This window comes from Camelus bactrianus, chromosome 20 (genome assembly GCF_048773025.1).
Source record: "Camelus bactrianus isolate YW-2024 breed Bactrian camel chromosome 20, ASM4877302v1, whole genome shotgun sequence".
NCBI lineage: Eukaryota > Metazoa > Chordata > Mammalia > Artiodactyla > Camelidae > Camelus > Camelus bactrianus.
Window position 1 is genome coordinate 37,869,936 of NC_133558.1, and position 26,308 is coordinate 37,896,243.

General features: G+C 42.0%; 1 protein-coding gene across 3 annotated transcripts in view; it reads left to right on the forward strand.

Annotated features, from left to right (window-relative positions):
• The first annotated feature begins 5,770 nt into the window (after window positions 1-5,770).
• The window catches only part of PRIM2 (DNA primase subunit 2), a 213,772-nt gene continuing 193,234 nt past the window's right edge, over window positions 5,771-26,308 (forward strand). For all 3 annotated transcript variants that reach the window (XR_012501174.1, XM_010973924.3, XM_045509287.2), the window contains exons 1-5: window positions 5,771-5,907; window positions 6,603-6,764; window positions 8,544-8,647; window positions 11,317-11,396; window positions 12,982-13,102. Coding sequence is in view for 2 of the 3 variants with exons in the window: in XM_010973924.3 (XP_010972226.2) it covers window positions 6,611-6,764; window positions 8,544-8,647; window positions 11,317-11,396; window positions 12,982-13,102 (459 nt within the window). In the remaining variant the exon portion in view is untranslated. The remainder of the gene's footprint in view (window positions 5,908-6,602; window positions 6,765-8,543; window positions 8,648-11,316; window positions 11,397-12,981; window positions 13,103-26,308) is intronic.

Sequence of the window (26,308 nt, forward strand, 5' to 3'; positions counted from 1 at the left end):
CTACTCTTAACTGGGACAAAGAATCCAATTTACTGGATGAGGCCAAATTGTTTTCGAAGTAGTTTCATCAACTAATACTTCTACTGGCAGTATACGAGTTCCTTGTCAACACGGTATTTTCAGATTAAAAAATTTTTGTTCATCTGGTGGGTGTACAATATTCATCTCATTCTGGGTTTAATTTGCATTCCCCCAATTACTAATGTGGTTGAATGTATTTTCATACTTTGATTGGTCATTTGTTTCCCATGTTGTGAAACATTCGTTTAGGGTTGTTTTTTTTTTTTTTTGCCCTCTTTTCTATTGTGTTTTTACCTTTCTCTTATTGCTTATATGCTGATAACAACCCCATGTTAATTATTTCTGACAATTTTTCTCAACTTTCAGATCATTTAAAATATGTATGTTTATGTATTTTTGAAAGTTTTTAATTTTAATGTACTTAATATTATCAATCCCACCTTTTTTAACTTGGGCTTTTAAAAAAGAAAGTGTGTTAAAATATACATAGCACAAAATTTACCATTTTAAAGCATACAATTAAGTATATTCACATTGTCATGCAGCCATCTTCACTATCCATCTTCCTGTTTGTGCTTTTAAAAAATGGTTTCTTTAAGAAATTCTTTGCTACATCAAGACTATCTATATATTTGTTCTAAATTCTTAGTTTTGCCATTCACATTTAAGTCATTAAATCATCTGGAATTGATTTTTGTATATAGGGGGATGTAGGAAATACACTTTCCCCCCCACAGCTAATGGTTCCAGCACTATTTAGAACTGCCATCTTTTCTCTGTTGATTTGTAAGTGGACCTGTCATATACTAGGCTGCTTCACAGGTGTGGGTCCATTTCTGGGTTCCTTGTACTGTTCCAGGGGTTGCTTTGTCTATTCCTAGACCAATATCCTATTGTCTTAAATACTGTGGAGTTATGATAAGCCTTCCATCTGCCTGAAATGCTAGTCTCCTAAAGATGCACATGACTAAATCCTTTATTTTCTGCTGGTCTCTGCTTCAGGGTTGTGTTCTTAGCCAGCCTTTCCTGGCTACCCTTTCTAATATATCAGTACCTCCTCTAAAATCTTAATATCCTCTTCCCCTGTTTATTTCCCAGCCTAGCAGTTCTTACTCAACACAGTAATGCATACAGTTCTCTTGTTTATTCTTTCTTTTTCCCACTAGAATATAAGGTTTACAAGGGCAGGGATTTTGGCTGTTTCATCACTTTTGTACCCCAGGCACAGAAGACCTTGTCTGGCACTTAGCAGGCGTTTGATTACTATTCCTGGAACAAGTTACATGATGTTGATATATAGAAGGGCGCCCCTCCCTCTCTGTACTTCCCTTTAAGATACGCTTTATCTCTAGGTCCCTTGCTTCTTGATGTTAGACTAATAGAAGCAATTTGAAAGAAAGGGAAAAGAACAAAGTTTCAGGTTTCTCCCCAGAGGTGGGTAGTGAAATAGAAAAGGGTGGGAGGATCAGGGTGGACAGAGTTGGACTGACACACAGTTTAGCCCTGGCAGCCAAGACGCATATAAATCACAGGCTCCAAGCCCAAAACCAGCATCTGGGTAAGAGTGCTTTAGCTTTTATGGGCTGGCTATTCTGCTGGAGATGCCTCCTGTTCCCGTTTTTCACAGGTGGTGGGCAGAGCTGGCAGGACCTATAGTTTATAGTGTCCTCACTGGGTGAGGAAACTTACCACGCCTTTGGGTTTTAAGGTGACACACCCTGCAAGCGTGGCAACGACCATCTCGGCTGTGAGTGTGACCCACGACAAGCCAGGACTCCTGGAGCTGGAGTCGTCTAAGGGTGAAAGCTCTGTGGGGCAGTCTGCCGGCGGCTGGGTAGCACCGGGGGCAGGCCTGGAATTGAGCAGTGATGATTCATGGAAATTCCCTCAGAGAAGGTACTCTGGGCTTTATTCCAGGCCAAACTGGGGAGCCAAGTCATTCTGGAAGGAATGTGTACAACGTTTTCAGATGAGGACTTGAAGTTTTATAGGCTGGAATCACATTTGATTCAAACCATCTGTTGACCATCAAGCTGAACCCATCACTTTTTTCCCTCCATCTCTTACATCAGCTCAGGATAATAAATATTTGCTGAGGGCCCATGGAGTGCCACCAGGCACCAGGGTCATAAAGGTGAATGACACAGTGCTCCTCGTTTTTGAGACGGTTTTGGTCTTGTGGAAGTAAAAGCTATATGTTTATATGTGTTTCCTCTCCCTGATTGTAAGGTTGGGGGTCTGCAATTTATATATAATTTATATCACAGTTGCCCAGAGCTGGTCAGTCCATTTTTGTTGATGAAATAAACATATGGAGGGCTTCCAGTGATTTATCAAGTATGGCTATCAAGTTGTACAGCATTGTTGTTCATTCTTGGTACTGTGGTACATAGATTTCGTATTGCAGTCACCTCTAGATACAGAAAGCCTTCTTCGCTGAGAGGCAGTGGCTAAAGCTGTGACATGAGAAAACAATAAAGATGCTAAAATAGCTGAAACAGACACAGGCTATTTCGTACCCCAAGAATTAAAGTAGATGATGAAAAGGCAGTTCTTAATGTGACGTGCTTAGTAAGCTCTCGGTAATGTCAAACATGAGCATATTTTTCCAATTCTCTCTGAGATGGTCAAAAAATTACATTCATGGCCTCATCTTTTAATTTGGAAGATACCATGGCAGGCACTTTAGGGAATCAGAAAAACAGAAAAAAGAGCTTAGAATTTGGTAGTGTTTCTTAACCAGCCATACATGCATTCACAAGCCTTTTGAAAGAGTGAACAAAGTTGGTGGGTGGGTGCATTTTTCTGAGGAGTGCATTCATCAGATCACCCTGTGGCTTTTGTTTCCCAAAGATGAAGACCCTCTGTCATAAGTGGGGTGTAGCTAGAGAAAGAATTATGGAGTATGGAAGTATTGAGGGTTTAAACCAGGAGCAACTCGGGTGGTATAAGCAAAGGCCCAATAGGATGGAAGAAGGTAGCAATGACGACCGACTGACCGACCGACCATGGTATTGAAGGACAGGCAGGATTCCAACAGGAGGGAGGTGGCAGGGCTCTGGAAGTGGGGAGGTCACCAGAAAGACAGACATAGCGTGGGGAGTGCAAGGCCTTCTTTGGGGAAGAGCTGGTGGTTCAATGCATAAGCTAGGGGGTGGGGAATCCATAGGCAATAAAGTCATCAAATCTTGGGGCCATGCTGTGGGAAGCTTTCAAGTGTTTGCTGAATGATTAAAATTGAACTTTAAAAATATTGTCAGATGGTTCACTGTCAGTGTCTTAGTTGCCACGAATGTAAACATTTTAATGTTTCCAACAGAATGTTTTAAATTATCCAAAGAAGTGTTTAATATCAATAATTACAAAGAGGCATTGACATTTATATTTAAAGAGGACCAGTTTAAGTGGGGGAGGGTATAGGTCAAGAGGTACAGTGCATGCTTAGCACGCAGGAGGTCCTAGGTTCAATCCCTAGTACCTCCTCTAAATAAATAAATAAATAAATAATAAATAAACCTAATTACCTCTCCCTAAAAGTTGAAAAAAAAATAAAAAGGTAAAAAGAGGACCAGTGTAAGACCAGACTGAAGATACAGCCAAGAAAAGTAGAAACAAGAATAGTGCAGACATTTTAGGTGTATCTTGCACCTAAAATTTGATCAGGATGAGTAACACACGCGTAGGTTGTATAAAGGGGGTAGGAAAGGGACTGGTGCACATCTGGAGGGGAGGAGTTGCAGGGAGCAGCCTACTTGCAGAGTCAGAGGCACTGCAGAAAACTGTGTGCTCTTTTTACAAATTGGGATCATATGGCATACATAGTTTTATGTATTCTGCTGTTAGCTTTGCAGCATCCTGAATATTTTCCCAGGTCAATATTCTTCAAAAACATGTATTTTGAAAGTCTGTGTAACGTCCCATGATATGAATATATCATCATTTATTGACTCTTTTTCCTTGGTTTTCACTCTTATGATAGTGCAATGATGTTCCTTGAAATCAACAAGATTTTGAACAAATAAAAATTTTTGCGTCTACTTCTGGACAGATTCACGTAAGTGAAATTATCTGGTCAAACTGTATAAATTCTTTTAGGATTCATAATACATACGTCTATAGTGTACTCCAGAATTGTAGCACGGCAATCAATTCCTACGTCAGCCCATCATCCTGTGCTTTGCTCAATACTGAGTGTTTTCATTGTAAAATCTTTGCCAATTTTGTAGGGGAAATTTTCTTTGCTGCCAATATTTTTTCACACTTTATCATCCGTATTTTGTCTATGAGTTATCTGTTGTTCCTTTTCCATTTGTGTCTTATGATTTTTTTTCCAATTTAGTTTATGTAAGTTCTTTGCAGCTTGATGGTATTAGCCTTTTGAGACAATATTACGGTCAACCTTTCCCCCATTTTGATGACTGCAATTTTTTTTGCTTTTTTTAGATGCACAACTTAATATTTTATAGTCAAATCTTTAGATACTTTCTCTGTAATTTATTATATTTAGATTACTTCCCTAGCCAGAGATCCGATATTCATATAACTGTTCTTATGGTCTGTGCTCCAGGATTTTTCAGGCAGTTCTCATGCTTTCTGGTGTCTTCTGCCCAGGTGATGTTAATTATCTGTCTGATACAAAGAAGGAATTAAGGTGAGGCACTGACGTCATATTAGTGGCATTGGTATAGTGCAGTGGTTAGTAGTGTGGTGTTTGGAGTCAATCTCCCAGACTTTGAACCTGGCCCCACCACTTAATATGGGATCTTTGAAGTCACTTACTTTCCCTGCTGTACAGTTTCCTTATCTGTAAAATAGGTTAATAACAGAACTTTTCTCAACTGGTTTCGGGAATAAAATGATGTGTAAGTCACTTAGAACAAGTCCTGGTGCAAGGTCAGCGCCAGCCAGTTTGGTCCATGCTAGGTAGGTGCTCTGAATCTTGGTTCTGTTTCAGTACAGTCTGCATGTCTAAAATCTGGAACACTGCAACGCGCTCTTCACCGTCAGTCTTCACTAGAGCGGCCCATGGCCACTTTCGTAAGCCAGACGCGCCTCCTGGAGGCTACAAGTGAAGTTTACTCCTAGTTCTGGAAAACCCTCCAGACCAGTCCGCAGCCCCATATCCACTTTCCCCCAGCGCTTTCCACCTGCAGGACTGTACTGCCCAGAGCCTGATCTACTTTCTGCAGACTGGGAGCGATTTCTGTGTGCACGTATGCGTGCATTCACGCATTCATTTTAGTTCCCTGCAGATACTCTGCGGGGCGTCCACCGCGCACGGGGCGTTGCTGGACACAGATCTGTCCTCATCCAAGAGAAACAGACCACGCATCGTACGCAGATGGGCAGAATAGCCAAGACCTAGCTCCGGGTTGCTCATCTGTAAGATGAGGGCAATACGACCTACCCTACAGGGAGAGCCCCTGGCATAGAGCCGGGCGCAGTAACAGGGCCGGGGGACACCCGCTCTCCGCCCACCGCCCGACCCGGCGACCCGATGGGTCTCTGTCAGCGCCCGACCACTTCCCGTCGGGCCGCTCCGGCGCGCGGGGACGCTCGCCGCCAGCTTTCCAGTACCCAGCTGTCAACCGTCCAAAGCAGGCGACTGCACGCACGGAAGCGCAGCTAGAAACGCACACTCGTAGGAGACTCCCTAAACCTGGCGCAGTGATGAAACCCCTTGCGGCGACCAGAAACCCTCCCTTTTTACAGGACTCGCATGAGACCGGAAGCGGAAGCAGCTGGAGCACAAAGCCCGCCCTCCGAGGCCTCGCCCACCGCGGGCGCTGCTTCCGCTTCCGGCCCCGTACGAACTCTCCCGCCAAGCGGGAAAAGGGCAGTCTTCGTGTGTGTTTGTGTGTGTTTCCTCGTTCAGTGCGGGTGCAGGTACGGAAACTCCCACGGGTTTGCGACGCACAGTAATGCCGGCTTTAAGGCTTGCGAGTCCTGTAAAAAGGGAGGGCAGTCTGGGGCGACGGGCGCAGTACCCAGTATTGGTCCAGTATCGGTTGCTTGTCCGGGCAGAGACGCCGGCGCCAGTGGGCTGACAGACGGCCCCGCCGGGGGAAGGGTCGTCACCGGGAACCTGGATGCCCCTCGGAAGAGTTCCCGGAGGCGGGGCTTGGAAGGCAGTTGTCCGCTTCCCAGGTTCTCAAAGTAGAAAGCGAGTCAGTGGACCCAGTCCGCTAAGTCTCCTGTCTAGCCGGAACCTACCGCGGTTTCGTCCGAACTCAGGATTGCAACCTTTTGGACATCTCATCGTTGCTCTTGGGACTGCGGAGACCTAGGGGGGGTGGCACCTGACATTGATGTTGCTGGAAGTTAGGACCCCTACCTGCGTCTCCCCCAGCTCGCACCTCTCTCCACCCCCGTCACGCAGTTGTTAACAGGTGTATTGTTCCAAATCAGGAAAGTACAGAAGGCATCACTCTGGGTTACTGCTGTTAACATTTTGTGCATGCTCTTCAAACTCAGTTTTTTTTTTCCTGTGGATGTGGAGTAATTTTTTGCATTTTTTGTCTGTTTTTTGTTTTTAACTCAACTTTTCATCATTTTAACCATTTGATGTGCTTCCTTCCAAGGTAATAAGATGGAGTTTTCAGGAGTAAAGCGGAGGAAACCGAGGCTGGTCGATAACCAGAAGAACGCTTGCTACCCACATAGCCTTCAGTTTTACTTGCAGCCCCCTTCTGAAAACATATCTTTGATAGAGTTTGAAAACTTGGCTATCGATAGAGTTAAATGTGAGTGATTTGAATTTGAATTTATCTGTTTTCGAGAGCCTCACTTCGTACTTTGTGGGGATGAATTAGAATAACTTATTTCCTTAATTTAACAAATACATATTCAGAGTTTTCTATTGAGATTTGGTATTCATTCATTTATTCAATGTACAGTGCCTATTTATTGAATGCCACTGTATTCTAGGTGGCAGGAATTTTGAGATGAGTAATATAATTCTTATTTCTGTTGAAGCTGTATTCTAGTACATGGAGACAGATGTCCAAAATAATAATTTAGTATTTTGAGTGCTCTAGTAGAGGCAAATAATAATGCCGTAGAGGTGGGGGTGGTTGACCTAGTCTGATTGAGACTTCTCAAGAGAAGTTGAAATGGACCTTGAAGGATGAGTAGAAATTTCTCAAAAGAGAGGAAGTGATGGGTTTTTCCAACTCTAGATAATGGCCTGTGCTAAGACTTGGAGGCATGAGAGAGACTGTCATTTTTGAGGGGACAGTGACAAGTTCAGGATAGATGGAGAAGTATGGCTAACTGAGGGCATTTTGTGCCATGCTAATGGTGTAATATTGGGGTGTGAGAAGGGTGTGGCAGTTGTACTGTGGGCCTTTTTTTGTGTGTTGGTGGAAGAAAGAAAGAAGTTAGGTGTGACCTGAAACTGCGGAGTTCATGTTCCGGGATATCCTGGTGGGAATATCAGAAGGAGAGGTGAGATACTGCTCATCGTTCTTAGAGGAGCAGAGTGAGAACTTTTAGTACAGAGAGCCAGGCTCAGTAGCTGTTTGCTGAATGAAAGAGGGAAGGCAAAGGAGAAAGGGTTTGGGGAAGCTTAGCAGTGTCAGATGCTTCACAGAGGTTATGATGATGATTGAAAAGCGCCCCCTTGGGTCTGACACTTAAGAGGCGAGATGAAGGGGCCTGAACTAAGGCAGTGGCAGTGGCAGCAATAGGAAGGGAGAGATTTAAGGGTTACTGAGAAGGGGTAATGGATGGAATTTGATGACCGCTTGGGTGTAAGGAGGGAGGGGGTAAATGGGGGTGGCTGCAGGTCCTGTGTGGTGATCTGGTGGCTAGAAACTGCTGGCAGAGTTGGGGATGGCAGGAAGAGGAGGAGACTTAGTTTGATTTGAGTACCGTAATAAGGAGGTACCTGTGGGTTTATGTTCTAGATTCATTTTAGAAGCTTTTCATTCTTGAATTTTAAAAGTGCCTCTCTTTATGTTGATGGGAGAAGAATTCACCTGAGGAAGGGCTGACAAGGGCGCCAGGAGCCTTTGGAGAGTGTGTTGCGTGTAGTCAAGATGGCTCATTTGGGTGATGGGAGGGCCCTGTGGCTTCCCTGTTGCGACTTCTCTGCTTCTCCAGGAAAGGAAGGGCTGCCTTTTTTGGATGAGTCTGTGCTTAGTCAATGAGGCAGACCGCCTCACATACAGCTCCATGCCAGGGTGCCGGTGTGGGCACACTTCCTCATCCCTGGGCGGTGGTGTTCAGCAGAGCAGTGATGATCCCCCCATCCCTCTCTCCCTTCTGGTTGAGACCCTGATGTGAGGTTATGCTGTGGGATGCGGGTACTTTCTGCACGTGGATGGAAATTATCCTCTTATAAACATATAATGTATATAATATGATTGCAGAAAATAGAACTTCCATATGTCATCTTTTGAAACAAGTAATTACGGAATTGCTATCCATAGATTTTATTTGTCTTGGATTTAGTTTTTTAAAATTATCTTGCATCTATACTTTTTTTTTTTTCTTTTGTCTGTTCTTGACATTTTTCCCAGTGCTGAAGTCAGTGGAGAACCTGGGCGTGAGCCATATGAAGGGAACCGAGCAGTACCAGAGCAAGCTGGAAGCAGAGCTTCGGAAGCTCAAGTTTTCCTACAGAGTGAGTAAGAGGGAAAGAGATGTCCCTCCGGGTTGTGCGTATTCACGTACTGGGTATCGGTTGTGGGAAAAGCCTTGTATTCAGCACAGGACTTAAAAAAAGACTGTGCCTGAAAGCACCCGCACTCTGCGAGGGGTGATTAACATGCCGTCAGATGTCTGCAGTGTGGCAGGGTTTCTCCACCTCGGACCGCCGACACTTGGAGCCTGATAACTCCATGGTGTGTTTAGGGTGCTTCTACCCAGTCCGTGTCCCCAGACATCGCCAGCTGTGCCCTGTGCAGTACAGGGTGGTCAGTACTAGGTGTGTGCTCCAGCAACGCCAAGAGCACAGAGAGCCAGCTCAGACTCGGGAGGTTTGGGAGGGCCTCCCAGAGGAAGTGGGGCTGGAACCAAATCTTGGTGAATGTGATTAGATTTTTATTTTGGGAGGATGGCTGTTTATAGCAGATTGACAGGGTCATGTCTGTCAGGGAAAACCAGTTAGGAGCTTGGAAGTGATGAGAGTGAATTGAATGGAGGGAAGAGGAGTGATTGAGAGATAGTAGGAAGTTAGAATTGAAAGATCTGAGTGCCTGATTGCAGGGAGGAGGGAGACAGAAGAGTTCCGAAGACACCGGGGTTTCTGGTGAGGACAGCTAGCAAGATGGCGATGATGCCTACAGGAGGGGAAGCAAGTCACATCAGAAGGGAGATGCTGAGTTTAGTTGTAGACGTGACTTCAAGGTGCTTGAGGAGCTGTCTAGAGGACAGCTAGGTATGCACAGGTCTGGCCTTGGGGACATCTGGAGTTGGCGTGTGGATTCAGGAGGAAGGATGGAATCAGCAGGAGTAGGGGAGAGCACCCTCGGAGATATTTGAGCGAGAAGAGAAGGCGATGGTGGACAGGCTGTGAGGAGTACCAATATCCAGTGGGGTGGGACTGGGCGAGTCGAGGAAGGTGATTGAGGGACATTGCCTGAGAGGTGGGAGCTCAGCCAGGATGGTAGTGTCCGGGCAGCCAAGGAGGCCTGGAGCTTCGAGGATAACGGTAATGATGTAAGTAATGATACCGTAGGGAGAGCAGCAGCAAACATTCGTGTGATTACCACGGCCCGCAGTTTGTTGCAAGTGCACTGCATGCAGTAGCCCGTGTAATCCGGACAGCAGTCTTAGGAGGGGTCGGTGCTGCCGTCATGCCTGTTTCATAGGCGAGGCCACTGCATTGTCGCTAGGCTAGGTAGCCTGCCCAAGCTCATAAGGTGGTAAGAGGTGGAGCCAAGATTTGAATCTGGTCATCTTGTCTTCAAGGCGGTGCTCTTAATCACACAATTTCGGAAGCTTGAGGTAGATCCTGTAAGACGAATTGTATAGAATCCATTGGATTTATCAACTGGGTGGAACCTTGTGGGTAGAGACAGAGCCAGGGCAGGGTGTCTGGAGGAGAGCGGTGGGCGTGGAATGCATCCTCTTCTAACAGGTTCAGCTGAAAAGATGGGTGAGGGAGGGGAGGAGACAGGTCTGAATATGGAAAAATTTGAGAGAAAGAGAAGATAACACACACACACACACACACACACACACACACACACACACACACACGACAGCAGTACTTGAACATGTGTGTCAGCTGAGCAGAAAGATCTAGAAGAGAAAGCGGAGGGGAGCTTAAAGATTCTTGGAGGGATTTGATAAATCACGGTCCTTACCAGGCAAGAGCAGACGGGTGCAGGCTTTAGGTGTGGAGACTGGCTTTCTGTGGGAGGAGGGAGGGAGATATGTCCACGGAGGTGGGAGGGAAGGCAGTACAACCTGTGGCTGCAGAAGCTTCGAGCTGAGCGGGTCGGCCTGGTGGCCTTTATTTTCTGTAAGGAAAGTCCTGTGATGAGAGAGGGGGGAGGGCGGTGTGGCAGAGAGCGTGGTGGGCCAACTAGCGAAGATTGAAACTGCTCTTCTGAGAAGTGGGGAAAGAGATGGTCATGTGTCAGATCCCAGCTGTGCGGCTCCGCGCACTGTGACCCTGGGCAAAATGATGTGACTTCCTTGTGCCTCAGTTTCCTCGCCTTTAAAGTAGGGATATAGTGGTGCCCACCTCATAGGGCTTTTAAAGGATTACATGGGCTAATGGATTAAAGATGCTTGTAACAGGGCCTGGTACCTCAGGAGTGCTCAGGGCATGTTTGCTCTCACGGTGTTGACCTTGAATGAGGACTCCTTGGTGTTGGTAAAGGTCCAGGGGAGGTCAGAGGCTGTGAATTTTTAATCCTCCACATTCGTTTAATTGTGGGTTTTCCCCAGATGTTCTCAGCGTTTTGGGAACAGGACTGCAGACGGTAGCTGTGGACTTATTTAGAATCTAGGTTTTGCCAAATGGTTGAAATGAAAGCAGTTGAGGGTTTGGTGTTGAAGTGGGAGAGGTGAGTACCTGGGTGTAGGCTGGATGGGAAGGAAAGGTAAGAGAGGGGGAGCTGATAGGAAGGAAATAGTGGGGTCCAGTCCCAGGAGGTTTGTCGTTGAGTTCTCAGCTTCACCTGATGGCTGAACCTCAGTGAAGTGATGTTTATCCTGGGAAGCAAATTAGGAAATCTGTGTCACTGAAACTTACTCTGCCATTGGTCACCGCTGACTCGGTGTTTCTTTACTCCTCTTACCATTCTCATGCATTTATTTTGTCCATGTGCCCGTTTTTAGGAAAACCTGGAAGATGAGTATGAACCGCGAAGAAGAGATCACATTTCTCACTTTATTTTGCGCCTAGCTTATTGCCAGTCGTGAGTACACATTTGTCACTCTCTCGGTCAAATCTGGTTATCTTGGGTTATAAACTGTACAGGATGGCTGACCTGTAGTTTACTGAACATAGGAAGTCTCGGAATAACATCAGAAACCAGTGGTTCATGGACTGAGCTCTGTTGCAGTGAATTTTTTGAAACAACTTGTTAACTAAAAAAATATCAAAAGCATTTCTTATTGCAGAATTTTGCCTGTTGAAACACGATTTTTTTTTAATAATGTGGAGTTAAAAAATGTTAAACTTTATTTTATCATCCAGATTCTATTTTTATTTACTGGGAATTTTTTTGATGGGAAGGGTAGTAATTAGGTTTTTATTTATTTAATGGAGGGACCAGGGATTGAACTGGGAGCTCGTGCATGCTAGGAACACACTGTACCACTGAGCTGGACCCTCTCCCCCAAACACTAAATTTTTAACTTTATGGGAAAGACTTCATTTGGGATTTAAAATTGGAGGGGATTTCATTAGGAAGAAGGACTTCTGATATTTTTTTTTTCTGAGAAAAAAAGTGGTACTATTTTTGAGAAATAGTGTATCAAACACATAATTGAATCTGTACAGGCTTTTAGAAGTTGAGATGTGTGGACTAGTGACATGAGTCAGGGCTTCTCCTTTAGTAGCGGTTTCTTGTCGGTCAACAGTGCCACCCAGAGGAAGAAGGAGTTAGTAGCTTTTGTTTTTCCAAACTCTTTTTTTCTGCATTAATTTTGACTAATTTACATGCTTATTTTTCTGTTTCTTTTTCTGTTCCTTTTGTTAATAGGTTTATCAAATGGGAATCTTGAATTGTTTACTATCCCAATTTAATAACTGAGAAACTATTAATCAGCTTTGGTCCTAGAGTTTTCCTTTGTAAAAAAAAGCATATGCACTTTAAGCAATTTGTGTAGTAACTGAATTGCTGACAATGTGTTTATTTGGGGAGAGAACACTAAATCATATTTTATATTCGGTAGCATAATTGTTTTGTAACAGCAGTAATAATGCCCATTGTGTATCTGTCTCATAAATTAATATATTGTATGTTGTCTTTTAAACGATTGAGGCATACTATAGCATTATAAAATTACAGAAATTATAACTAGAAAGCTGTATGCAAAGTTTACTTTGCAAAGTTGACCTGATCATAATCCATTCAGAGATAAATTTCCTTTAAAAACTTTGATGTTTATTTGGCATTGGTGGCACCATCTTAGACAGAAGGAATACCCTGTTTTCTAATGCAAATGACTACTTTGCAGTTACACCAAACGCAGTGCAGTCTTTTCTCTTAGGTTATTTGATAATAATGCGGCTAGGCTTGAAGTACTCTGTATTTAATTCTTCTAACTTTTATGTTTATATCACCTTTCTCCCCCATATTCTGCTCATCCCTGGGAGATTGTGGCACATGATGTGTATCCACGCTATTTATCATGATAGAGGGTTGTGTGCTTGTAACTTCTGTCTGTTGGCTTCTTGCTCATGTTTGAATATTGCTCTATAGAAATTTCAGGGAACTTTTAAAATAATCATTGGACCTTTCATTTATGCTTGTAATTTTCTTATCCCCATTTCAGTGAAGATCTTAGGCGCTGGTTCATTCAACAAGAAATGGATCTCCTTCGATTTCGATTCAGTATTTTACCCAAGGACAAAGTTCAGAGTTTCTTAAAGGATAGCCATTTGCAGTTTGAGGCTGTAAGTATATTTTTAGAGCCATTTCCAATTGTTATCACTGTTCGTCCCTCCCTGCTGCCTTACGTGCTGGTATTAGTGTGTGGAGTTTGTTCTCTTTACATTTTTTCCTAAGTACCAGCTTGGAAAAAATAGCTGTTGGCTTTGCACAGCAATGAACCTTTCCTTTTCCATGACCAGAAAGGGGCTCCTTAGTACCAACGCTTCACACTGAGTTGCTTTATTAAATATGTGATTTATGAAAGCTCAAAACAGTTTAATTTATAAAAGTTCACCTTTAACCCAAATCTTCCAGGCCCAAAATTGAAAGCTAATAATGTTCTAAAGAAAACAGAGAAGTGGTAGTAGTTATTTGGAAGTCAGTTGTCAATAAAATCCCTGAATAGTTTTAAGATACAGTTTTGTAGGCAAATCTGAATGAGTTATGTATAGTAATTATATAAAAAAGAAGAAATGTCTGGCACATATTTAGCAGGGATAATTATTGTGGGTGGAGATATAATTTATGTCTTTCAGGTGGATCTGTGCCGCAGCGGGAAGATAGAAAATTCTATTTTGGAAAACTTAGAGCAGTCATGTGGTCGTAGGACTGGTTGAGACTATTTTGGTGTTAGAATGGGTGACCTGAGGTCAAAGTAAAAAAAGTAGAAGCTGGAGTAGGTGAAAGACATTGTCCTGTTTGAGAAGTGGATGTGCCTGCCGGAGCGAGAGTCGGTGTGTCTTACTGAGTCGGGGGAAGGAGTTTGCGGGAGGGAAGTAAATAAACCCTGGGTAGACATTTAGTGTCTATCCTGTGCTAGGAAGGGGCTGTCCACACTTTCTCTTAAGTTCTGAGCGCCCTTTGAGGTTTCTGAATAACGTAGACCTGGGCAATAGGAAAGTGCCAGTCCCGGAACCTGCTCACCCAAACCCCGTGCTTTTTCCCCTTTGCTCTTAACTCTGGTCCTTAGTGAAGTGCATCATTGCTAGTACCAGGTGGTTAATTTGCCCTTTCGTATTGAAAATAGTTGATTTATTTTTTGCTGTTGTTGAAATTATGGTATTAGGTCATACAGAAAAAGTGTTTTTTGAAGATTTACTCTTTGTTCTAGAGTGTGTGAGTATGTCAAGTAGAAATTAAAAAAAATTTTTTTTTAATTGAAGTATAGTCAGTTTACAATGTTGTCTCCATTTCCGGTGTACAGCACAATGCTTCAGTCATACATGAACACATATATTCGTTTTCATGTTCTTTTTCACCGTGAGCTACTGCAAGATACTGAATGTAGTTCCCTGTGCTATACGGTATAAACTTATTTATCTTTTATATATACCAGTCAGTATCTGCAAACTCGACCATCTAGTTTCTTAAGGTAGAAATCTAAGTTACTGATTTGAGATATTTTTCCTTTTTTTTAACAAGTAGTATAGTTGATGTACAATGTTATGTTGGTTTCAGGAGTACTGTATAATGAGTTGACGTTTGTGTACATTATGAAATGATCACCGCAGTGTCCCGTAACCATCTGACCCATACAAAATTATTACCATATTATTGACTATGTTCCTTATTCACATCTGCATGACTTATTTGTTATAAACTGGATATCTGTAGCTCTTAATCCCCTTTACCTATTTCACACACCTCCTGCCCTCTCCCTTTTGGCAAACACCTGTTCTCTGTGTCGGTGAGTCTGTTTTCATTTTGTTTGTTACTTTTCTTTTTTTAGATTTTATATATAAATGAGATCACACCATGTTAGTTTTTCTCTGTTTCATTTATTTCACTTAGCATAATACCCTCTATATCCCTCTGTGTTGTTGCAAATGGCAAGATTTCATTTTTTAAATGACTGAGTAATATTCCATTGTGTGTATATATACACACATATATATATACACTTACAATATATATAACGCTTACATACCACATCTTTATTCATTCATCTATCGGTGGACACTTATGTTACTTCCATGTCTTGGTTAAGGTAAATAATGCTGCGATAAACATTGGAATGCATATATCTTTTCAAATTAGTTTTTGCTTTCTTCTGGTAAATACCTGGAAGTGAAATTTCTGGATGATGGAAGTTCTGTTTCTAATTTATTGGGGAACCTTTGTACTGTTTTCCATAGTGGCTGCACCAACTTCCAATCCTATCAGCGGTGCACAATGGCTCCCTTTTCTGCACATCCTCACCAGCACTTGTTATTTGCTGTCTTTTTAGTGGTAGCTATTCTGACAAGTGTGAGGTGATACCTCACTATGGTTTTGATTTGCATTTCCCTGATGAGTGGTGATGCTGAACATCTTTTCATGTGCTTGTTGACCACTGTATGTCTTCTTTGGGAAAATGTCTATTCAGGATCTTTGTTCATTTTTTAATATGGTGGTTTGTTTTTTTGATATTGAGTTGTATGAGTTCTTTGTATACTTTGGATATTACCCCTCATCAGATATGTTGTTAGTAAATGTCTTCTCCCATTTAGTAAGCTACCTTTTTGTTTTCTTGAGTTTCTTTTGCTGTGCAAAAGCTTTTAAATTTCATGTCACATTTGTTAATTTTTGCTTTTGTTTCCCTTGCCTGAGGAGACATACACAAACACTATTGCTAAGACCAGTGTCAAAGAATCTACTGCCTGTGTTTTCTTCTGAGAGTTTTGTGGATTCAAGTCTTACATTTAAGTCTTTAATCCATTTTGAGTTGATTTTTGTGCATGGTGTGAGAGGGTGGTCCAGTTTGATTCTTTTACGTGTAGCTGTCCAGTTTCCCCAACACTGTTTAGTTAAGAGGCTGTCTTTTCCCCATTATACATTTTTAATTTCTTTGTTTTAGATTAACTGACCACATAAGTGTGGGTTTATTTCTGGGCTTTCTGTTTTGTTCCATCGATCTATGTATCTACTTTTGTACCAGTGTCAGACTGTTTTGATTACTGTAGGTTTATAGTATAGCTTGAAATCAGCTTTGTTCTTTTTTCTTAAGATTGTTTTAGCTATTTCAGGTCTTCAGTGTTTCCATACAAACTTTAGAATTATTTGTTTTAGTGCTGTGAAAAATGCTGTTGGTATTTTGATAGAGAATGCACTGACTGTAGATTGCCTTGGGTACTGTAGTCATTTTAGCGACATTTTTCCCATCTGTGAGCATGGTATATCTTTCCATCTGTTTGTGCCGTCTTCACTTTCTTTCATCAATGTCTTACAGTTTTCCAAGTACAGGTCTTTTACCTCCTTGGTTAGATTTACTCCTTGGTATTTTATTCTTCTGGATGCAGTTGTAAATGAGATGGTTTTCTTCATTTTTGCCATTTTAATTATGATCTGTCTTGGTGTGGACCTGTTTGGGTTCATCTTGTTTACAATTCTGTGCTTCCTGGAACTGAACATCTGTTTTCTTTCTTTAGTTAAGGACATTTTCAGCTATTAATTCTTCGAGTATGTGTTCTGCTCTTGAGTGGAGTTAACTTTGGTACACAGTTCAAGGTTGGAAATTTCTCCTCAGGATTTTGAACGTATTACTGTATTACCTTTTAGCTTCCAGAGTTGCTCTTGAAAAGACTGATCCCTGATTCTGCGTGTCTCACTTTGTGTAGTTTGGCCCTCCCACCTCCCACTCTGGTTTGTGAAATTTCCTAATGATGTCTGAATGGTTTTTCATTCTTTGGGATGGGAACTTGGTGGGCCCTTTTAATCTGAAGACTTCGGTTCTTCTGTTTAGAAAAGTTTTTTTTTTTTTTTTTTATTGAGTTGATAATTTCCTCCTTTTTGTTTTTTATTACTCTTTCTTTATAATTTCTTGCTTGTTAGAATTCGGACCTCCTGGGTTTGTCCGATTCTTTTTTTTTTTCCCTGACATTTAATCTTTGTCTTTTGTTTTACTTTCTCGGAAAGTTCTTCAACTGTTTCATAAATTTCTTTTTTTCTCTGCTCTCCTATCATTAATTTCTTTTTATTTGCTTGTTTATTAATTTTTAATTTTATCTTTTATTTTTATGCAATTTTTAAAGATTACTTTCCATTTACAATTAATATAAAATATTGGCTATATTCCCTGTGTTGTACAGTACATCCTTGAGCTTGTCTTACACCCAGTAATTTGTGCCTCCCACTCCCCCACGCCTGTATTTTCTCCCTCTGCCCCAGCCCCACTGATAACCACTAGTTTGTTCTCTTTCATTCTCTATATCCGTGAGTCTGCTGCTGCTTTGTTATAGTCTCTGGTTAGTTGTATTTTTTAGATTCCACATACAATATTTGTCTCTCTCTGTCTGACTTATTTCACTTAGCATAATGCCCTCCAAGTCCATCCATGTTGCTGCAAATGGCAAAATCTCATTCTTTTTTTATGAATGAGTAGTATTCTATCACGCATATATTACCACACCTTTATCCAGTCATCTGTTGATGAACGCTCAGGTTGCTTCCGTATCTTGGCAATTGTAAATAATGCTGCTATGAACATCAAGTGCATGTATCTTTTCAAATTAGTGTTTTTGTATTGTTTAGGTATATACCTAGGAGTGGAATTGCTGGATCATGTGGTAGTTCTATTTTCAGTTTTTTTGAGAAACTTCCATTCTGCTTTCCACAGCGGCTGCAGCAATTTGCATCTCCACCAACAGGGAACAAGGGTTTCCTTTCTTCCACATCGTCACCAACGTTTGTTATTTGTGTTGTTTCTGATGTCCTGTCTTTAATTTCTAACAGACCTTTCTGGTTCCCCTTTTTACAGCTTCTGTTTTTGTTTCATGAATACATCTTCTCTTTTCTGTTAAAGTTTGCTGATTGTGTTCCTCTGCTTCCTTGGTTGTCTGTTCCCCTCTCATTCCTTTGTTTAGTTCATCAGTTGTGGATGGTCTTTCATGTTGAATGTTTTCCTCGAGTGTTTAATGGTCCTTTAATGGTTTGTTTTTGTTTCAGATTGAGCTATTAAAAAGTAGATTGGAAGATTGAGGTTTATGTGCACATGCAGATGCATGAGATACTTATTTACTTGATCTGTTTTTAAAAAAAAAATTGGTTGTTGGATGACCCTTGCAAATTCAGTATTTCAGAGGAAGCCTCCAATCTTCTTTCAGAGTGATTTTTGTCTAAATGCTGGTCTTATATCTGAGAGCCAGGAGCCCACTGTTACTATGGTGACTTGATTTTTTTTCCTTACTTGACTTATATCTTTGATCTTTTATATACAGTGCTTCTAATTCATGATTTTCTCCTGCTCTCTGCAGTCATATCAGCTTTCTTCTTTTCAGTGTCCTTTTCTCTAGCGATTGAGTTATAGGTTCCTCTTTTTTTCTAAATCATTTAATGCACTTTGATCTACTTTCCAGAAACATGTTGACCTTTCTCTTCCACCACTTTGTTTGTCCTTTGTGTTTTATATCTTTTTTTTATACCGTTATTGTCATTTAAATTTTGTTGTGGGGGTAAAGGAAATAAATACAAATGTTTGGCTTGACATTTTTACCAGGAGCCTCAGTGATCTCCACAATTACAGTTCTAAATTTAGGGGACAAAGTTAGACTTCTAAATGTGTTTTATTAATACTGGTTAGCGGTCCAGGCTGTGGTGTTGTGTCGTTGAGTTTGATTTTCCCCTCCAGCACGTATCCGTGTTGGGAAAACCCTCCTCTACGGGTCTCTTCTGTCCCTGCACGTCTTGCTGGGTATTTCAAGAGTGCAGGGTCGTGAGGACTCTTTCCCTGGACCATGCTGGTTCTTTGGTTGATTCCTGTCATGTGGGTAATAAAGTTCCTTTTCTCTAATGCAGGGGTCTGTGTCTTCTGCTAGCATCCATTAAACAGTAAGAGGCTAACTTACTGGCTTATAAGTAGCACAAAATTCAGTTCAGACGACAGCCAGCTGTGTGATTTTTTGAATCTGTACTGCAGTTTAAAATGGGGCTAATCCCAGTCCCTACTTGACAGATTTTGTGAGGTTTCAGTGAGACAGAGTATACAGAGTGCTTAGTACTGTGCCTGGCATGTGTGTTCTCCAGTGGTATTAGGATACAGAGCAGCAAATGCCTGTATGTTGGAGACGTCTGGGGTTAATTAGGTGGATGTGTTTTGCTCCAAATTAAAAAAAATCTGTTTTGGGTCTTTTTATTTTAGGAAACAGGAATTTATGGGAAATATATGAATACTTCTAACAAGTGTGCTGGAGTCATGTTTGGTTTTTACTACTACTCTGGTTGCTTCTAGTCTGTTTGCTGTAATTATTACTTTATCTGTTTATTTGCTTCCTGTTTCATTCTCCAGGTCATTTGAGGTACATCATGATAAAGATACACATTAAAATGTAGACTATGGATAAAATTGGACGATTGACTGAAGGGAATGTTAATATCCACATTTGTCCATCATGGCAGCGAGGGGTTGATACAGTTTCTAAGATGAACAGTAAGTTTGGCTTCTTGTGTGACTGGTTTTTCTAGTTCAGTGATTCTCAGTGGGCAGATAAGATACAATCCTCCAGGGGCATTTATCAGAACCTGGGATAGAGGTGTGTAGAGTGTGAAAAACGTTACGATATGCCTTTTCTTTTTTAAATAAACACTGTAGATAAAACTTGATCAGGTGTTTGTAGCTGTTGGGGATTCATGGCAGACAGAGTGAGAGAGCATTGGAGGAGGCCTGGCAGAAAAGTCATTCCTGTGACAGACTGTAGTTGCTTTCCTGGCGGAGACCTGTCCCCGCCTTCTGGTTCTCTCACAGGGCACCTGATCCTGGCAGGTACGACACTGAGTGCAGGTGCTATTGACTTCGTGCCCCCTGATCCCTGAAGTCCTTCCAGTTTCCAGCCTTTTGCAATTTAGGGACACGCACATTTCCTTCCCTTTGGTTAGACTATTTGGTTTGCATTTGAAAACTATCGTGTTAAAACAGGTTTAGTGATGCTTTTTAGACTCAGGACAAAGCAAGGGTTAGGGAGAGGTTACTAGCATGTGTCTCATAAGCTGGTGCTGAATGCAGGCCAGGCCCTGCTGCCGGAGTCGAGGCAGAAGGAAGCAGCAGGAGCGGAGGGCCGAGGCCATCCTGGTTTCACGTTGCAGCAGCTGGATTGCTGGCCCACGCGTTTTAGAGTCGGCCTGGCTTCGAGGGCCAGTGTGCTGTGTTTGTGTGCGTTTCCCCATCTTCGGCTTCATTAAAGCTGCAGTGACTTTACTTTGATTTACTTCCATAAAATAAATGTAGTTTTACATTAGGAGGAGATGCAGTGTTAGAACTAAATTGCATGATGTTTGCTTTGATGGAGAAATACGTACGGAAAAAGAGCTAATTAATTCCTTTGTATAGTTTTTTGTTTTACATTTTACTTTTGTTCGGTTTGCCAAAGTTGTTGTAATTTTATCGGATAAAAATTTGGAGAAGGTGAAAATGGGGCCAGTTACCCAATGTGGGACTCCTGTGTTCTGTTCCTGGCTCCGGCCATCCTTTGGTACTTTGGCTTTTTTCGTCTATTTTTGGGTTTCTAGTGGATGGTAGATTCTGAATCTTCACGACATACAACAGAAAGCCTAACATGAAGTATTCGAAAAGGAAAAACTGTTGTTTTTCATTCTTGGGTGTAGGTGTAAAAAACTTGGATTTTTAAATCTGAAATTTCTAGGAAGGATTAGAAATGGGAAGATGTTGCTGTCTATGGGGACCGTTTTGGACCTCTGATTGCTGCATCGATTGACTTAACTTTGTGTCCCTTTAAAGGTGAGCAGATGAGGTTAGGCGGATTCTGTTAGTGCTTCCTGAGTGGACCAGGGGGGGAAGGTCAGCTCTGATGGCGGACAGGCCCCCGCGCAAAGGGTCTCTGTGCCGTTGCAGTGCAGAGTCCGACAGCAGCTCCTAATTGACCTTGATGTTTTTTGAAAACCTTGGACAGTCAGATACTTTTTATTTGATTTGAAACACATGGATCTGTCTCACGACAGGCTGCTTTTCATGAGAGGAGTACTGAATGGCAGCGAAGGTGAGCACCCAGCCGATCACCTCTGTGTCACAGGTGAAGACCCCACTGCACATGAAATAGAACACATGCTGTTCAGTGTCCAGATATGTTCAGGAAGTGGGGGTTTTTGAGAGAAAGCAGGTGTGGTTGGTAGCCTTACTGCCTGGCTCACTGAAAACAAGTACGTGTAACTTTGAATGGCTTGTTTTTATTTATTTTAAAATAGTTTTCCTGAACCTGACGTTTAAAACTGGTTTCTTATCCCTTGTAGTTTGAAATCTGAATTTCTTCTCAATTATTTTATGTCACTGTTGACTATAAATTCTTTTTGCTGGACATGAATTGGAGTTTAATATTTCACTGGTTATTGAAACTGTCAGTTACGTGAATTTATTAGGCACTTTGGGACGCTTTTTTCCAGTTAACATTGGAACGTTGATTTTACACTGGCTTCGTGGTTCTATGTGTGTAGAGTTTTAAAACAGTTTTTGATGTTTCCTTGTGGATCATTATTTCTTAGATATTTGCAAGTTGGCCTCGAGGTGGCCACGGTTTTCTGATCATTTTGGCCCTTGGCTGTGGTTTCCATTGTTGGTTGACCCCGTTTGGGTTCTTGTCATTGTTGGTTGACGCCGTTTGGGTTCTTGTAGCTCTTTCAGAATGTGCGTGCACCATGCAGTTAGCTCCATTTCTATTACTTAAAATATGAAAATGCCATTTGTCTGATGTACATGACTGCCTTTATACCTTGCCCTCTGTGATATGTTTACATGTTATTGTAAGACCATTAATAAGTTGTAAAGTGATTTTAATGTGGTGCCTGCAAAATGAAGACATGTGTACCTTTAATCTCTCCTTTTGACACAGGGTCCATTTTAGCCAATAGGGAGGCCGTCTGATGACATAGCTGAGGCAGGACACACAGGCGGAAGAAGGGAACACACTGGGGAGCACGTGCGTGGCAGTCTGGAAGCCTTCGCAGGGTTCCTGACGAGGCATTGCCTGGGACAGGAGTGGAAAGGGGCCTGGCGGAGGGCGGAGCGGGCCGTTAGCCACACTCTCAGCACTCATCGGGAGTTCCAGACCTGAAAGGAACCGAGGGAAAGGATGCATAATCAGACGAAGGGTCACGTTTATCTTCGGAGTGGGGAAGCAAATTGCTTTATGGTCCAAAAGCATGGAGTAGGCACACTGGAGTCGAATTGTCTAAGGGTTCCAAGCACAGTGTTCTCTCTGAGAGCTGACTAAATGTTTGAGTTAATTTTTAGAGAAAATAGTAGTCAGTTCAAAAGATTTGCCTCTGTTCTGTTTCATGAGCACTGGGTAATCTTTAAGATCCGTACAGTAGTGTGGACTGCTTATCCTTTCTCGGGGTTAAATAGTAGATGTTTTATGTATGTATATACATATACATGTTATGTATGAAATGAGCTTTTTCTATAAACTGAATTTGATGGATTCTGCTGGTTAGCAGATTTCACTTTGTTCTGTATTCTATGTAGGAAAATTTGTGATTTAGACAGAGCTCTTTGTATTCCTGTTACAACTGGACCTTTAACTTCTCTCCCGATGATTTAAACGAAGGCATTAAAACAGGGCTTCCTCTCCATAGACAGACTCCACAAATATGATACCTTTATTCTCACAATGTTTTTTGACATCAAATAATTACGGAAGTCAGCCTTGTATTATTTTATATGTTTGCTGGGTAGCTATAGTATAGTATGTGAGGAAAAGTTTCACTGAATTTCCTAGTTAATTGAGGCCTGACCACTTATGCACATAGTTGTGAAAAATACACCATGGCAGATGGTGTATTTTTAGTGGCAATATTTTAGAAGTTCACAGAATTTAGATTTTCCTTACCAAGCTACAAAACTAGATTCTGCACATTATAAGATAGTTTAAACCTAAAGATGCTCTGACTGGCTGTGAAACTTCAGGCTGAATTGACTTTGAAGGCTAAAATTAACATAGGCAAAAAATTTTTAAAATAACTTGCTAAAGTCATCTTTTAAAAGATTTTCCTGCAGCTTTTGAACACAGAATCCCTTGTATTCTCATGGTTGATGACTCCATGTCTATAATTTTGCCTGTGAAAAATGTATGACTGTAAATTAGCTGGAGTTGCCCACATATAGAGCTATACCCTGATTGTGTTATACTGTTATGTATATAGGATATATGTTACTATTTAGATCCTAAGAGAATGAAATTAATTTTACTAAATGCCATCTTTAGTGTTCTGCTATTTTCTGTAGTTAAACATTTACATTGTAAAGTGGTACTCATGTTTTCTGAAGGTGTTCCCCGAAAGAAGCCACTTAGTTTCTTAATGTTTATATTCTTTCATTCCATAATCTTTCTAGCCTTTTCCTATTACCCCGAGGACCCCTGAAAATTTAATTCTTTTCAGCTGAAGTCGTATCATGGCCTAGTTCAGAGGCTGGGTCAGATCACCTTACCCTTGTGTTTGGATGAGAATGAGAACCAGGGCTGTGGAGGGCCAGTGGAGTTGCAGAGGAAAGCATCTGTGTTCCCGGTCATTGGGCGGTGAACTCAGAGTCACAGAGGCAGGAGGAAGTAGTTGCAGTAATGACAGTTGGCCAGTTAGCTCAGGTCCTATCAGTGCAAGCATCCGGCTGCTCCCATCCACTGAAGCAGCCTGACAGGGCGTTAAATTCTTTAGTTACTGATACCTGCCAACTGTCTGGTTTTCTTTCCTTTATTCTTCTTTGGTTAAAGTATGCTTTCCCAATGTCTGAGTCCCATGCAGCTTTTGGGGAAGACCATCTTCCTGTTGTCTGTATTAGAGCCTGGTAGCCAGTATGTTCCAGGTTCCTTCAGCTGATCCAGGGAGTGAGGCCTCTGTACGAATGCTGGGAAGACCAGAGGACTGTTTCGGAACTTGCACAGATTCCTTGCTCCCTAGGGAAGGAATACTTGTGGATGAACTTACTGAGGTTTTGGTCTGCCCAGTGAGCTAAGGAGACACAGGGAGAAAGTTAGTCACTAGTGGCTGACACTGCAGTGTGTTTACCGAGTGCCAGGCACTAAGCTTCCCGGGATTATAGAATTTAATCCTCATAACAGCTCCACGAGGAAACTGAAGCTCAGAGAGGTTAAATAACCTCCCCAGAGTTGAGGGATAGAGCTGGAACCCCAAAATCAGACCTCTAGATTTTTTTGCAGTGTGCAAATCACAAAGCTTGTTACTCAGCACGTGAGCAGATTTCTTCCCAGCCAGCCCTTAACTGGCCCTGAAATGAAGTGGAGTCGATGCTGACATGGCCCATCGAAGGGACACACACACACAGATTACAGATTTACATCAAGGTAGGATATTAAAACACTGATTTAAAGTTTACTAAGCTGTTTTATTTTAGCTGCCCATTTTTGGCAGAAATGGAAACCAAATTCATTAAGTATACCATAAGTAGTTTTTGCAGTGTAACTTGTGCGCTGCCTCTCGGGAAGACGTTGCCTTCCCACAGCCTTGTAGGTGCGGGGCTCGTTACCTGGCCCGTGGCTTTTCCATACCTCTTGTTGCTTTTCTCTCTGGGCCCTTCTTTTAAACATTTCTTTGATCACATTACATGTTTTAGTTCATGTTCAGCCGGAGACTCATGTAATATTCAAAGATGAGTGTAAACCAAAATCCAGGAGTAGATTTTATTCTGAGATAGGGGTAAATTAATTGAACTGGTCAGGACAAGAAAAGTTATGGAGGTCCACTGTTGTCTCAGGTTGGGCCTTTTAGGAGGATAGCTTCTTAGTTCAGCCTAGGGGCTCTGGACTCTCGGGGCTGTATTTATTCCCCAGCCCGATATTCTGGACATCTCTCTGGAATTTTGGTGGTTGTGACAGTGAGGGTGGGTGCTACTGGCGTTCCATGATGGAGACTGGGTGTTGCAGTGCTGGTGGTGCACCGGATAGTTCTGGACAGCAGTGACTTTCCCCTGTCCTTGACTTTTTTTAGAAAAAAAAATTTTTTAATTGAAGTATAGTCAGTTACAATATGTCAGTTTCTGGTGCACAGCATCATGTCCCAGTCATGCACATATGTACACATATTCACTTTCATATTCTTTTTCTTTAAAAGTTATTACAAGATATTAAATACAGTGAAGAAACTTTTTTAAAAATCTATTTTTATATATAGTGGGTAACATTTGCAAATCTCAAACTTCCTAATTTATCCCTTCATTATCATTGTCATTAGGTTATGGGGGAGAGCGGAAGTGAGGCTCACAGAATCGGACCGGGCAGGAGGGGATTGATGGAGGGTTATGGGGCCTGGGCTGCCGGGTTATAACCCAGGGTGATGAAGGTGACTGCAGGAGCCCACTGAGTGAGGAAGTGGAGAGGCCAGACCCAATCTGAGATGTGTGACTGCCAGGTTATACTGACACCTCTTCACGCATCTGTTGGTGAACCTGCCTGCTAACCGCACATGAGAATGAGTGTATTAAAGTCTATTAATTAATGAGATGAATTAATTAGCACTAAGACCCTCAGGGTAAAAATAACTCCTGTCACTCGTGGTTGTCTCACAGATCAACAGATGTGATGCGGTGGCAGGGAGGTGGACCCGCACATCGTACTAGTTGTGGTCCTGGTCTAGCTATTGTGGGATGGTTGTGAAAGATGGGGCCCTTGAGGGACATGGCGGGGAGGGTACATGGGACCTCTCTGTATCCTCTTTGCAACTTCTTGTGAGTCTCTAATTTTAAAATTAAAAATTAAAGAAGAAAAAAGGATCGTCAAGTGATAGGATGTCAAGACTTATGGTGGAACTCTTTTAGGATTTTGCCAGTTTCTTTTTTAAGGATGAGAATTTGTTGAGTGAATGACTGACCACATGAAGACCTGAGTGAGGGTCTGAACTGTAGCCAAGGCTGTGGCAGTGGGAAGAAGTGGGCAAGTTCAGTAGTCGATACGGAAGTAGCCTGAAGGTTTGATGACTAAAGGAATGTGAATCGAGGATGCCTTCAAGCTTTTTGATACATAGAATACAAGAATAGTGTAATGCCAGTGACGTAGGGAAGGTAGAGATAGGGGAATGTGTTTGGGATAGGAAAGTACTTTTGGTTCTGAAGGTATTGCTTGTGAATGCTGGTGGGCCAAGTAAAACAGGCAGTGGACAATTCAAAATGTTCAGCTGTGTTCAAGAAGTTGTGGTTGGAAGTATATAATCAAAATACCACATGACAGTAATATTTGAAATGATCAGAAAGAAGATTGCTGAGGGAGAGGGTATGAGTGAGAAGACCTGGGAAAATT